Source organism: Mustela erminea, chromosome 1 (assembly GCF_009829155.1).
Source record: "Mustela erminea isolate mMusErm1 chromosome 1, mMusErm1.Pri, whole genome shotgun sequence".
Taxonomy (NCBI): Eukaryota; Metazoa; Chordata; class Mammalia; order Carnivora; family Mustelidae; genus Mustela; species Mustela erminea.
In genome coordinates, this window is record NC_045614.1 from 209,663,429 (window position 1) to 209,678,149 (window position 14,721).

The 14,721-nt window shown below is 45.1% G+C and overlaps 1 protein-coding gene across 2 annotated transcripts in view; it reads left to right on the top strand.

The window, feature by feature from the left end:
* The window catches only part of MRPS6 (mitochondrial ribosomal protein S6), a 66,664-nt gene extending 52,789 nt beyond the window's left edge, over positions 1-13,875 (top strand). For both annotated transcript variants that reach the window (XM_032354285.1, XM_032354279.1), the window contains exon 3: positions 13,603-13,875. In XM_032354285.1, coding sequence (XP_032210176.1) covers positions 13,603-13,792 — 190 coding nt within the window. In that variant the 3' untranslated portion in view covers positions 13,793-13,875. The remainder of the gene's footprint in view (positions 1-13,602) is intronic.
* Positions 13,876-14,721: the final 846 nt, after the last annotated feature.

Consider the following 14,721-nt stretch of genomic DNA (forward strand, 5'->3'; position numbering starts at 1 on the left):
GAGAGAGAGAGAGCGCGTGAGCGAGCGAGCGTAAGCAATTAGGTGTGGGATCCTTTGGAGAGTCTGATCCCTTCCGGAGATGCGCAGCGTATGTGAGTGTAATAATGGTGAGAAGCCCTTCAGTAAGTTGCCTTCATTTATCAACTTTGACTGTTACCTTTTATTTTTATAACACTCATTACTATTCTTCACAGTGACTTTTGATTAAAGAGGAGATGAGAGATGAGAGGCTAATGTATTTTGGAGTTACCCGGGGGGGTAAAAATTTAAACTTGAGTGGTGTGTCAGATGTCTGTAGTGTGGAGCTTAAGGGTAGTCTGATATTCTCTCCTGACTTCAGCCAGCCCTCCCCTCGGGTCACTCCCTGCAGTGATGTTTGTACCAGGTTTTTTGTGCATTTGGTAAGGTCTGTGTGTCCCTTGCATACAGCCACATCAGGGGTCACAAACATGTATTAAGTGGATTATATGCCAGGATTCTGTGCTGGGTGCTGGAAAGGCTCAATTTTTCGAAGTGATTAAGAAGAAACAGCGGACTTGTTTGTTGTAAACTTAGCATTCGGAAGTTTTTAACTCTTGGAACATCCCTGGAGACATGGCATATATCTATAATTTCAGTGAGGCACTGGTTTGAGTCCTGGGGTTGGTATTTGAGAGCCAGTTTTTTTTTAGCTAACGAGTGAGCCTAGATGTCCTCCAAGAATGCACATCACCCGTGGTACTGTTGGTATTATGTGTTTGTTGTTCTTACATTTTATGGGAGGAAATGTCTATCCTGGTGGTATTCCTAGGTCTCTGGTTGGTTCTTGTGATCCGGTGTGGTTCCTGGTCACAAGTGGTTTTCCGTTGAGTCAGGGACGTGCTTGCACATTGCTGACCTAGGCACTGGCCAAAGAGATACCCGGGCAGGGGCCTGGCACAGCAGTGACCACCCGGCCTGGCTGACAGCCCGTCTCTGCCACGTTACTTGCCGTGTTGTTGTTGGATTGCCTCTGTCGTTCTCCATCCTTGCCCGGGTGGGTAGAAAAGTGCATAGGTAGGAGAGATACTGCTGCCTCAGGGTTATGGGGGGGGGGGCTCCCCAGGGGAGGAGGCGTTTATTGCTGTATCAGGTCTCTGACCAGTATATGCCAAAAAATCAAGTACGCTTGTGGTGTTCCACATATTAGTTAAGTTGTGCCCCAGGTGATGTGAATTAGACCAGGAAGGAGTTAACCAGATGTCCCCTTTGCTCTTTGGGCACGTTGGGGTGGTTGGGAGGTTTGGGTCTTCTGGACCAAATTCTAGATGGAGGATTTGGCCTTACTAAAACACCTGTTGTCTCTAAAACACCTGTTGTCTCCAATCATCTGGAAATGATTGGAGCCTGACGCAGGTTGCGGGGAGGCAGGTGGGGGGGTGGGTCTTAAACGTTCTGAGATTCATTCTCAGCTCTGGATTTGCTTTGGTCTCCTGGGGACCCGTTGGTTTTCCCTACTTGGTACCTTCAGATGCTCGCCTTTATCAACTCGGAGCAAGGGAGGGTTGGCGTGGAAGATGCTTACTGTAGACCTCAGAGTCTGAAAGGTGACGATGTGACACGTGCAGAGGGGAGCAGTGGTGGGCTGGCTAAAGAGGGACAGGCATTTTCTGAGTCATGGTGTGAGGCGCCTGCTGCCGAAGTGCTCAGGTGTCAGACTTCAGGGCTGCCCTGACTAGCGTAAGGCTCTCTCTCCACTAGATGGGGCTGGGCTGAGACTCAGCGGGCTTTCTGGTAGAGAAACAGCCGTAGTACACACTGTGGTCCATAGTTCCGTGCTGGGCTTGTGCTTGTTTGGAAAAGGATGCCCCCGACGGGCTTTGGCCGTTCCTAGCAGGTCCGATTTTACTGCGTGGAGATGGAACTTAGTGCAGAAGGCGTGTGTAAAGGAATTCTTATGTGCTGAAGGAGGTTTTTCTTGCCTGTTTTGCCCCTTTCTCCATTCTCGTCTGTTTTGAAACGTGAATAGGTGCTTATAAGATCTGCTGGCCTACATATAAGATGCCCTTCTATTTACGGGTAAGCAGAACGGTAAAAATAACCGGCTCTGTGGTGAATCATGGAATTTTACTGACTTGCTCCCCAAACGTGTCTGCAGCTTTACTCCAAAAGAACTTCTGGCACCCACTCTAGAGGGGATTGAGGCTTCTCTGTAGTTTTCCTGTTAGCTGACATTTCCATGTTCTCGTGCTTTCCTGCCAGCAGTAGGCCCAGGCCAGCCTCCTGACCCCGTTCCTGTGTGCAAAGGTGCTCCACAGCTGGGTTTCAAGGCAGAGCTGCTGTGGCCTTGGCAGGGTTCCTTTTTAGTGGCAGCATCTCGAGATTTGTAAGAGTTCTCCAGTAGGTTTAGTGGTTTTAAAAATGTATGAGACCCAATAGATATAAAAAGAAATAGGGCTTTTCCATGCAGACGGTTCCTTGCTCTTAAGGTGAGGAATTCACTGTCTCAGTGAAGTCTGAAGCCAGCAAGGTTTAACTGATACGGTCTGGAAACTGGCATTCAGACGGATCTGTTTCCTCCCCTCCGAAAGGCTGGAAGATGCTGGAAGATGCTTCAGGGCGTCAAATCCCTCCCATCCCCCTCCTCCACCCCCCCACCCCCCGTGAGCCACTGAGCGCTTCAGTGGAAATTTCCACTTGTCTGCTAGGGGGAAGGGGAGGCTGTGAGTGTGCGACTGTGTCTGAGAGAAACAGAAACAAAGACTATCACTCAAATTCAGGCAGGCGTTTTTACGCCAAACTTGTAAATAACAGGGTTAAGACAAAAGTGAAATAAAAAACAAATAATGACCTTTAAGTGTAGGAACATTGCACAGAGACACATATCTTCCCTCAACAACCTGGGGCCAGGCAGGGGGGTGGGTGGTGACAGCTTAGGCAGAAGGTGACTGAGGGAGACTGGGCCTGGGACCCCAGAGAGGAGGAGTGAAAGGCCAGGCAGAGCTGCGGCGCCCTCGGCAAGCCCGTGCTGTGCATGCAGCGTTCTTGGCGGCGTCATTTTCCGGGATTGGACCGTCTGTCCTGGGGGGGCCGTTCTCAGGGTCTTCGATCCCTGGGGTTTCAGTCACGGTGGCAGAGAGACTGGGAATGTTCAGTGTCTTAAGAAATAAAAAGGAGGGTCAGTTAGCACCTCGAACACCACGTGGGCAGGTTCTAGCTGGGAAATCATTCCCGCCACCTTTAGAACACGAGACTCTGTGCTGGGGGTTGCATCAGTGTATGGAACCTCTGTTTGTACTTTGTCTGCTTGACCCTAGCTGCCATCTCTCTACTTCCAGTTCGGCGGAGTTGGTGCTGCGTAAATGTTAAGTGCTTTTCTGTAGGCGAAAGAGAGGCTTGGGTAAAGCTGATTTCTGCCTCGTAGATGAAGTGTGATTCTATAATTAGAACCACACATGGGAAACCACACCTTTCAATGTAAACACTGCCGGGCTTTGTGTTTAAGGCAGGGGTGATACTGACATCAGCCCGGGCGGCCCGATGTGCAGGACCACTTCACAGTGCCACTGAGCAGCCGATCGAATGATCTGATTAGACCGTCGATGGCTAAACGGGGCTTTCCAGAATGATTTGTCCGTGCACTGATTTAATTGTTGATTAGAGAATGGAAAACTGTTTGGAGAACTCTTTTCCTTTTTCAGAAAGCCAGCTTTGAGGTATGTCAAGGCACATGCAATTGTAGTCAAAATTCTCAACTATTCTCTAAATTGTGAGGATGGAGATAAGAAAGAGTCCGCATGTGTTGTGAGTTTAGTCTTGGTTTTGGTTCTGCCTAGCTTGGTTAGGGTAGAAGTAGAGGTGGGTATTTAATTGTGGTTCTTGAATCCTCTTGATCCTCCCCTCTTAGGGCCAGGCTGACGGTGGGGCAGAGGGCTCGGATTCCCCTGGAGACTGAGACATTCCTCTTTTGCTCCCTTCCCTGAACAGCCGCTCACGTGGGTTTCAGAATGGCTTCTCCGTGGTAGCCCTCAGGATGTAAAGAGTAGGGGTCAGGGGAATTCAAGGTCATTTTTTTCAACTTAATAGTTGTGGACCTGTGTGGTCACAGGATGGCGATCCTTGCAGGCATCAGAAACTGCCGAACCCACTACTCTAAACAGGTTGTTTGTAGGCTCACTTTCTTCAGAGGCCAAAATGGAAAAAGGCAGGGCTGCGCTCTGTATGCTGTCAGGTCACCGTCATTCCTCGGATCATCCTTCTGTAGTTAGAAAAGCCCAGCAGTCGGGAGTCAGATGTCCATTACTGTCATTTCAGAGCCTCCTACAGGACTGGGGGACTTGTATAAATAGTGGGACCCTGGTCTGACAGCACAGTAGCCCTGTGACCACTCTCTCCAGTGGGACTAAATGTTTTGGGAGGTCAGGGCCATACATACCTCCTTTTTAGCCTCTTTTTGAGGTCTGCCTGTAATAGGTGTTCACAGACCAGTTAAGTTTGTCTGCTTACCTGAAAACAAAATATACACATATATAAATATATATATATATTGGCAACGCCCAAGAATCAGTCATGGCCTTTTCTGTATGGGAAAGCCATCATGGGCTGTTGACCTGTGTGCTTGGGCCACTAAGCCAGGCGGAGACTGAGTTTGTCCTCGATTTCTGCTTGGCTCCCCCGTGGTGGGGACAGACCACTTCATGCCCTGGATGGGGCTTAGCTGGAGGCTAAGAGCTTCAGCTTTCAACCAGGAGTGGTGAATACAGTAAGATCTGCCCATCTCTGAAGCTACTTGCCCTCTTCTCTATTTTGCTGGTGGTTCATTTTTGTGGAAATTTCCACAGTATAAAAAGGAGCATGGGAGTAGAAGCAGTTTTTGCCCACACGAGCCCTAGGCACAGATCAGCGGGGTGATAAGCATGAAATGACTGTCACTGCTGTAGTTGTGGGCACAAACCCATCTGCATTTTGGCCTTGCTCTTGTTTAGGTTTGGTTGCTAGCGGGAGTATCATGCCTGGGGGAGGGAAGGCACACTGCGTAGAAGGTAAAGGCCGGAAACATTTTTGTAGTAACAGGGATCTTCTAGAAGCCCAGTTATAGCCTAATCTTAGGATGTTTAGGCCTTTTTCTGGGTAGGATTTCTTATCCTTGAGAAGCCTGTAGAGGCTGCAGGTACCAAGAGATGTGATTGACAGAGTGGGGAACTGTCGGGTCTGCTTTTTATCCTGTGTCCTGGAGCAGATCTGTTCCCCTGTTCCCTTCTAAGCACAGTCGGGTTGGACCGCATTGTCTCTGGTCCTCTCTGCCACTTATATTCTGCGATTCTGTAACCCACTGGTCCCAAAGCTGTGTGTGGCTACTTTCCTGGAGTGAAAAGACCTGCTTTGTTAGAATCCTGGCTGCTGCCACTTAGTAGCTGAGTGACCTTGAGCTAATGACTTAATCGTTATAAAACTCAAAGGAGGCCATGTGTGGGAGGACCACTTTAAAAACTACTAGAGCAGTAGTGTTGCTAGGAGAGGGCTCCTGGACCGAAACCGCACGCAGCACCATTTCCTCCTCTTCCATTTTCTGAATTGCCACACGGAGTGGAGCATCTACTTCCTGTTCGTCGTCTTCCTCAGAAGCTGTTTAAAAGATGTGAAAGCACTTTGAAAACTAGAAAACTCTCTCTATGTAAGACACTTTCCTTTTAATTCCTGAAATAAGTTTCTTCTTTTTTTTTCTTTAAGATTTTTAATTATTTATTTATTTGACAGACAGAGGTCACAAGTAGGCAGAGAGAGAGAGAAGAAGCAGGCTCCCCGCTGAGCAGCGAGCCCGAAGTGGGACTCGATCCCAGGACCCTGGGATCGTGACCTGAGCCGAAGGCAGAGGCTTAACCCACTGAGCCACCCAGGCACCCCAGAAATAAGAGGTTTCTGATAGTAGCTGGCCTCCAGCTTCCATCCTTGGGTAGTCTTTTTACCCTTATCACGAAATGGTATCCAAAAGCTTTGGGGGTCTTTCTTAGGATGACTTGGTGAGTGCTCGTGTGTGGATATTGTTGTTCAGGAAGACTGTGTGAGACTTGATTTGTGGGCAGTCGAGTGGTGGTTGGCAACTGCACACCCACTCTTTCTCTTAAAAACATGTTTAGACACTGACGCTAGCCCACAAAAATGCCTCTGGTACAGTTGAATGGAAAATGGGAGAAAACAATGATTTCTGAACCCCAGGTAGGGTATCAAATAACTTGAAGACTTGACTGCTGGGGCAGACTTAACTGGAGAGCAGGAGCCCCCTGCGGACTTTCTGGAAGGAGGCGGGTACTTCCCAGGACTGGCAGTGGTGATTGCCCGGGTTATTGAGTGTCCAGGGCATGTCAAGCCCTTGCTAAGCACTCGCCTGCATATTACCCCATTGTAACACGTGGCATTTCACCAGCGCACTGCCTCAGGCCGTTGGTGCAGGGCTTTAGTGTAATAAAAGAGGAAGACTATTTTAGGGAACCTAGACAAAGGGCATGGGAAGAGGAAGGAGCTATAGAGTCAGCTATGGTGGGAATGTTGGTGAACAGGGGTGGAGGTCATAACTTGTCGGTGATAGTTTGGAGGGACACTTTGATGAATACGAAATGAAAGAACAAATGAATAAAATCGAAGAAAGAAATGGCGGGGCTGTGCTGAGTGTGAGAGTTCCCTGCCCTGGCCACCAGGCGGCCATAGTTACTGCAGGCTGGCCGGTGGATGGGGGGCTGCGGACTGGCAAAGAGAAATTTAAGATTGATCACACTGACTTTTTAGGTTCTTTTGCGGAGCCTTACTAAAGGTAAGTAATCAGAAATTAAATGTTGAACAAATGAGCAGTTCTTAAGTTGGGTGATTGCAAACCTAGTCCCTTTCATATGGAGTAGAAATAAACAAGTGGAATTGTGTTTTGGAAAATTTGGCCATTTGGTGTATAATTTTCAGAGTAAGCCCAAATGGTAATCTCATCAGTGAGCAAACGTTACGAGTTACTTCCTCAAGAAGTTTGCCTGATGATGGGGAAGAGTTCATACCATTTTTTTAAAAAAAGATTTTATTTATTTGAGAGAGAGAGCGAGAAGGAGCAGGGGGAGGGGCAGAGGCAGAGGGAGAAGCAGACTCCCCACTGAGGAGGGAGCCCAGCGTGGGGCTCGATTCCGGGTCTCTGGGACCATGACCTAAGCCGAAGACAATTGCTTAGCCAACTGAGACACCTAGGTACCCCTACACTATTTTGAAAATAAGATTAATTTATTTATTTTAGAGAGAGTGTGGGCAGGGAAGGGGCAGAAGGCTGAGGGAGAGAGAGAGTCCTCATGCAGACTCCCCTTGTTCCCACGACCCTGAGATCATGACCTGAGCTCAAACCAAGAGTTGGATGCTTAACCGACTGAGCCATCCAGGCACCCCAGTTTATGCTATTTTTATTTATTTTCTTGAGAAAATCTGGGAGTCTTTGTTATCTGTAGTTGCTTTCTCATCACCATTACCCAAATCAAATCATTCACCAAGTCCTGCCCATTCAGCTTTTTATGCACCATTATTAAATCAACAGCTTTGATTTATATAGATATAATTAACAACACAATAAACTGCACATGAAGCGTATACTTTAATAAGGCTTGACACCCACATACATATCACTGTGAAGTCACCACAATCAAGATAATAAATAATTTGGTCACCCCGTAATTTCCGTCCTGTGTCCTGTGACGATTCCCTCCACTTGTTCCCGTCTCTAACTACCAGAGGTCTGCTTTCTTTCCTTGTAGATTAGTTTATATTTCATAGAATCTTACTGAAATAAAATCAGATAGCATGTGCCCTTTTTTATACCGGTTTCTTTGCACCAGCAAAAGTATTAGGAGATTCATTTGTATCGGTAGCTTATTCCTTTTTATGGCTGAGTAGTATGCCATTGTATGGACATAGCACAGTTTATCAGTTGACATGTTTGGTTTCTACAGACAGAGATCACAGGTAGGCAGAGAGGCAGGCAGAGAGAGTGGGGAAAGCAGGCTCCCTGCTGAGCAAAGAGCCTGATTTGGGACTAGATCCCAGGACCCTGAGATTATGACCTGAGCCAAAGGGAGAGCCTTAACCCACTGAACCTCCCAGGTGACCCCAGTTGACGTGTTGATGAATATATGTGTCATTTCCAGTTTGGGGTTGTAAGTAGAGCCATAGTGAACATTCACATACAAGTTGTTGTGTGGACTAATGCTTTAATTTTCTTGGATGAATACCTAGGAGTAGAAGGGCTTGATCACAACAGCAAGTTTATGAACTTTTAAGAAAATACTGAAACAATTGTATCATTCTGCATTCCCACTAGCAGCCTATGAGAATGCCAGTTGCTCTCTATCCTCACTAACACTTGGTAAGGTCAGTCTTTTTTTGATTTTAGCTGTTCTAGTAGGTATCTACTTGTGGTTTTAATTTGAGTGTCTCTAATGTATTAAGCATCTTTGGCAGGTGCTTCTTTGCCATAATATATCTTTGGTGAAATGCCTGTTCAAATTTTATGTGCATTTTTAAAAAATTGGGGATTTTTAAAGTAAATTTTGAGTTTTTTATATTCTAGAAACAAGTCCTTTATCGGGCATGTGATTTGCAAATCCCAGTCTGTGGCTTGTCTTTTTATTATCTTAATAGTATCTTTCAGAGAACAGTGTTTAGTTTTGATGAAGTCCAGTTTATTGAATTTTTGTTTATGGATTTTGCTTTTAGTATTGCCTAAAGTTTCTTTGCTTAACTGAAGGTCATAAAAGTTTTCTCCTGTGTTTTTTTTCTAGTTTTACAGCTTTATATTTTATATTTAGATCCGTGTTAAAGTTTGAGTCAATTTTTGTATATGATACAAGTATGGATCAAAGTTCATTTTTTTTGCATACAGATATGGAATTATTCAGCACCATTTGTTGAAAAGACTGCCCTCTTTCTCTTTGAGTTGCCCTTACGCCTTTGTCAAAAATCAGTTGTGCATGTATGTATTTTGTGCATATATGTATGAATCTGTTTCTGGACTCTGTTCTGTTGAGCTGTTTGTGTATCTTTATACAAATACCATACTGCCTTGATTACCATAACTTTCCTTATAAAGTCTTAAAATCAGGTAGTGTTAATCCTTCAACTTTATTCTTGATATCAAAGTTGTTTTGGTTGTTGTAGGTCCTTTGAATTTCCCTGTGTAGCTTAGAATCAGTTCATCAATTTCTAACAAAAATGTCTTAGGATTTTGATTGGGATCCCTGGGAATTTATAGATCAATTTTGGAGAACTGGCATCTAAATAAATTTGAATCTTCCTACCCATGAACAAGGTGTATCTCCATTTATGTCATTTTTCTTTAATTTCTTTTAGTAATGTTTTATGGTTTTTAGTGTACAGGTCTTGCACACCTTTTGTCAGATTTATCCTTAAGTATTTCATATTTAATTTCAAGGTGTGATTATTTGTTGCTAGTATGTAGGAAATGCAGTTGATTTGTGTAGACTGCAACCTTGCTAACTCACATATTATTTCTAGGATCTTTTTTGTAAATTTCTTAGGCTCTTCTATATACACAGTCATTTCATTTGTAAATACAGATAATTTTAGCTACTTCCTTATCAATCTGGATGCCTTTACTTTTTACTTGCCTTATTGCACTGCAAAAACCTCCAGTAAAATGTGGACTAGAAATGATGAGAGTAGACACTGTTGTTTATTCTCAGTCTTGGAAAAGCATTAGGACTTTGACCAGTTGGTATGATGTTAGTTACATGTTTTGCGAAGATATCCTTTGTAACAAAAGGTTGAAGAAGTTCCCCTGTATCCCTACTTTGCTGAGAGTTTATCAGGAATTGGATGTGGAATTTTGTTAAAGCTTTTTTTTTTTTTTTTGGCTTCTATTGCAATGATCACATGATAGAGTTTTTCTTTTCTTTGTATTATGTTCTGTTAGCCAGTATATAGTACGTCATTAGTTTCTGATGTAATGTTCAGTGATTCATTAGTTGTGTATAACACCCAGTGCTCATCATAATATGTGCCCTCCTTAATACCCATATTAAGGTTTTTCTTTTTTAGTTTGTTAATATGGTGATTTACATGGATTGATTTCAGGTGTTAAACCAGTCTTGTTTTCTATGATAAACTCTGCTTGACCATGATGTATTATTCTTTGCATATATTTCAGTAGTCCATTTGCTAATTTCTTTTTTTTTCCATTTATGTTTGTGAGAGCTATTGATCAGATCTTTTCTTTTCTTGTAATGTCTTTGTCTGATTTTGGCATCAGGGTAATGCTGGCCTCATAGAACAAATTGGGAAGTGTTGTCCTGTTTTCTGGACCAATTTATATAAAAATTGGTGTGTTTTTCCTCAAACGTTTGGCAGAATTCACTGGTGAAGCCATTTAGGGCTTTGGTTTTCTTTATGGAAAGTTTTTTGTTGTTGTTGTTGTTTTGTTGTTTTTTCTTTTAAAGATTTTATTTATTTATTTGACAGAGAGAGAGCACAAGTAGTCAGAGCAGCAGGCAAAGAGGGGGGGGGAAGCAGGCTCCCTGCTGAGCAGAGAGCCCAATGATGCCATGATGCTGTGGGACTCGATCCCAGGACCCTGGGATCATGACCAAAGGCAGAGACTTAACCCACTGAGCCACCCAGGCGCCTCTGTGGAAAGAAGCAGCTGCCTTCGGCTCAGGTCATGATCCCAGGGTCCTGGGATCGAGTCCTACATCCCGGGCTCCTTGCTCGGCAGGGAGCCTGCTTCTCCCTCTGCCTCTGCCTGCCTCTCTGTCTGCCTGTGCTCGCTCGCTCTCTCTCCGTCTGTCTCTGACAAATAAATAAAATCTTTTAAAAAAATAAAATAAAAAATAAAAAAATAATTACACATTTGATTTCTTTAATAGATACAGGGCTATTCAAGTTACCTACTTTTTGGAAGAAGTTTTGGTAGTTTACATTTTTCAAGGAATTTAAGTTGTCAAATTTACTGCAAAATTTGTTTATAATAGTCTTTTCCATTCTTTTATTATCTGTAAAATTTGTATCCATTTCACCTCTGTCTTTCCTGAATATTAGTAATTTGTCTCTTACCCTTTTCTTCTGATTGGTCTGACTAGAGGTGGATCAGTTTTACTGGTTTTAGTGAACTAGTGTTTGGTTTCATTGATGGTCTCTATTGTTTTTCTGTTTTCTGCTTCAGAGATTTCTGCTCTGATCTTCATTCTTTTTTTTTCCTTTTCTTTTCTCTTCCCCCCCCCCCCTTGGTCTTATCTGTGTTTGTAATTTGTTCTTTTTTTTTTTTTAAGATTTTATTTATTTATGTGACAGAGACAGCAAGAAAGGGAACATGGGTGGGGGGAGTGGGAGAGGGAGAATCAGGCTTCCCACTGAGCAGGGAGCCTGATGCAGGGCTCTGGGCTCAGATCCCAGGACCTTGGGATCATGACCTCAGCTGAAGGCAGAGGCTTAAGGACTGAGCCCCCAGGGGCTCTGTTCTTTCTTGTAGTTTCTTAAGGTGGAAGTTTTGAGGCTTTTCCTTTCTTACATAGGTGTTTAGTGCTATAAATTTCCTGCTTTAGTGGCATTCCCCAAACTTTGATTTGTTGTTTTCGTTTTCATTCAGTTGACGTTCCCTTTTGATTTTTTTTCTTTGACCCGTAGGCTGTTTAGATTTATGTGTAGTTTCCGAGTATTTGGGGATTTCCCCAAGTGTCTTCTGTGAGATTCGAATCCCTTTTGATTTATGGAGACTCATTTTGTGGCCCAGATTATGGTTGACTTTGGTAACTGTTCTGTTTGCCACAGTGAACAGTGCGCCTCCTGTTCTCCTTGTTTGGAGGGTTTTATAAATGTCAGATCTGGTTGGTTGATGGTGCTGCCCACTTTTTCGATATCCTGGCTGATTTTCGGTATACTGCTTTTATTGATTACTGAGAAATATTAAGTCTCCAACCATAATTATGGACTTGTTTATTTCTCTTTTCAGTTCTGTTTTTACTTCCTGTATGATGAAGCTCTGTTGTCCGCTGCTTGCACGTTTAGGGTTGTTGTGTCTTGGTGAGCTGATCATTAAATATTATCTGTTTTTATCCCTGGTAATTTTCTTTGATCTGCAATCTGCATTGGTATTACTGTAGCCACTCGAGCTTTCTTTGGATTAGTGTTTTTGCATGGTGTATGGTTCTCTGTCCTTTCAGTTGTAATAATTGTTTACTTGAATAACTTTCCCACTAGGCTCAGCTAAGGGTGAATGTTCACTTGGGAAGTGGTTTTATATGTTTTGAACTCTCTTTGTTACGGAATTATACAAAATGTCATCCCTTTTCTCCTAAGTCCCCTGTCCATTTTCACTTTGGTCTCTTCTGCTTTCTGTGAGAATCCCACCTTCCATGCTAACAGTACCCCCGTCGGGGTTTACTGGGGACCTGGTGTGTGTTAGCCTCTGTTCAGGGTGCAGGCATGGAGCAGCAGAGTCCGTCCTAGGGCAGTTACGTGTTAGTGGATGAGACAGACAGCCAGTGAACAGCTGTGTCCTGCAGCGTGGTGCTGAGCGCCGTGGGACGCAATGAGGCACTGAGACGGGCGGAGGGAGTAAGGCGGCTGGACGGGCAGGCCAGGGGGGCTGCTTCAGGAGATGTGATCAGAGGACCTCTCTGACAAAGGGCCATTGGGACACAGACGTGATGGAAGTGAGGCCTGAGCTCTGTGGAACTCGGGCGAAGAACATTTCCGGCAGAAGGAACAGTGAGTGCAAAGACCTAGGAAGGGAACATGCTTGGGGAGGAGAGTGCGGCTAGAGCAAAATACGCGATGTCAGAGGTCCCCGCAGCCAGCTGGAACGTTGCAGAATTCTGAACTACAGCACCGAAAACTGCCCTTTCGCAGCCCTGTGGTTCGAACCCAACAGTGCAAGGGAGGCTTCGACTTTAGAATTGAGAGGCGGGCGCGGCCAGGGAGGAAGGCTGTTTCTTCCTTTCTGACACCATCCAACCGAGCCAATGAAGTTGTCCATGTGGTGAGAACGGTGGGCTGGATGAGACGGCCTTCTAGATCAGTCTGCTGCGTGCGAGTGGAGGAATGCTTGGTTCTTCGCCTTACCCAGGATTCCCGTGACTTTGCTTCTGTTGTCAGCTCTCGAATGTGCAGGACAGTCTTAGACCAATCCCAGGCCTTTCAGAACCTTTTCCCTTGTTTGTGAAATGTGGCTGTTGGTAGGTTCTGTGCCTCTCAGGTGCATTAAGTTACTTGCAAAATCCTTTAGGAAACGAGAAGACTAACCTAATGTTTTCTCAAAAATGGTTTGAGAAATTCAGCCTGGTTGGCTGGAACACTCTTGTTCCTTAGACACATAACCTTACTGTCCCTTCTGTTCTCCGCACTCTAATGTCACACGCTTCCAGGTACCGTGGAGTTCGTTCGGATTCAGATTCTCCCAGGATTGGAAGGGGACCGGCCATAGGGAAGAGGGAAGCTGGGCAAGCACTTCTGGTCAGCCGGTCAGCTGGTCGTTTCTGCTTTGACGGGGGCATGCATGTGTTTGCACGGAGCTGATTTTATCTGGCGAGCAGTAGAGGACAAGCACTGACCCAGCAGCGGGGGTGTTGCAGTGCAGCGCGCAGGAACTCACAGGCCTCTGTTTTGTTGCAGGTATTTCTTGGTGGACTTTTACGCACCAGCCACAGCTGTCCAGAGCATAATGGAACATTTGTCCCGAGACATTGATGTGATTAGACCGAATGTTGTAAAACACCCTCTGACCCAGGAAGTGAAAGAGTGTGAGGGGATTGTCCCTCTCCCACTCGAAGAAAAACTGTATTCCACAAAGAAGAGGAAGTGAGAAGATTTACCACATTTTAGCTTTGTATTTAATTCTCTCACTTTTGAGTGCCATGGATTAAAAATTTACAAACTTGATGCTTATCTGAGTGTCATGGGTGCCAGTTGATTTTTCCAAGGAATTTCTAGCTCTCGAACGCCCTTGCAGTGTGAAGTTGGGGGAATGGCTTGCTTAGAGCCACTTTGTCATCTGAGGTGCAGGACACTATTCTTGATTTACTTTCGTAAGTGTAATTTCTTTATCGAGGAGGGCTTTCCCCTCTAACAATGCTGCCACCATTTTGCAGAGCAAAGCTTATAAAAACGGCCTCAGATTGCAAGCTAGTCCGTTCAGACTGTATAACCATACAGAATAAAAATTTAAGACCACTGCATTATATGAGTAACTTTTGACCAGAATAATAAACATAATTTCAAAAAAACCTCAGGGAGGTGCTTTGTGTCTTCACCTACCCCAGCAGCAAACTGCTCGTGGACCTGCAGCTCGTGTCCACCCCACAAGCTAACTGTGGGCGCCCAGCCCAGATGCAGAGACCGGGGAGAAGTCTGGTGGCGGGGTGGGGGACAGGGACATGTCTCTCTCCCAACTATGAGGCCTTTTGTAAGAGCAGTAACTTTCTCTTGCATCTCACAGTTAACTTGTCACCAGGTGGATGGTGGTCCCTGTAGAGGGACACAGATGTTCCGTGGCCAGAGCACTGGAGCCACTTCCTCTCATTCTCCTGCCCCAGCACCTGCCTCCTCCCCTGTCCCTCTGCCCCAGTGGGCTTCTTTGAGAAAGTAGCCACCTTTGATTCCTGCTCTTACTTCCCCTACCCCCCACCCCTGCCCTGACGGGTTGGAAGCCAGTTCTGCTGGTGCCAGAACCTGTGGCCAGAGGCAGCCTGAGCTCTTAAATAGGGAAACTTACAAGAAGGTACATCTCCTTTT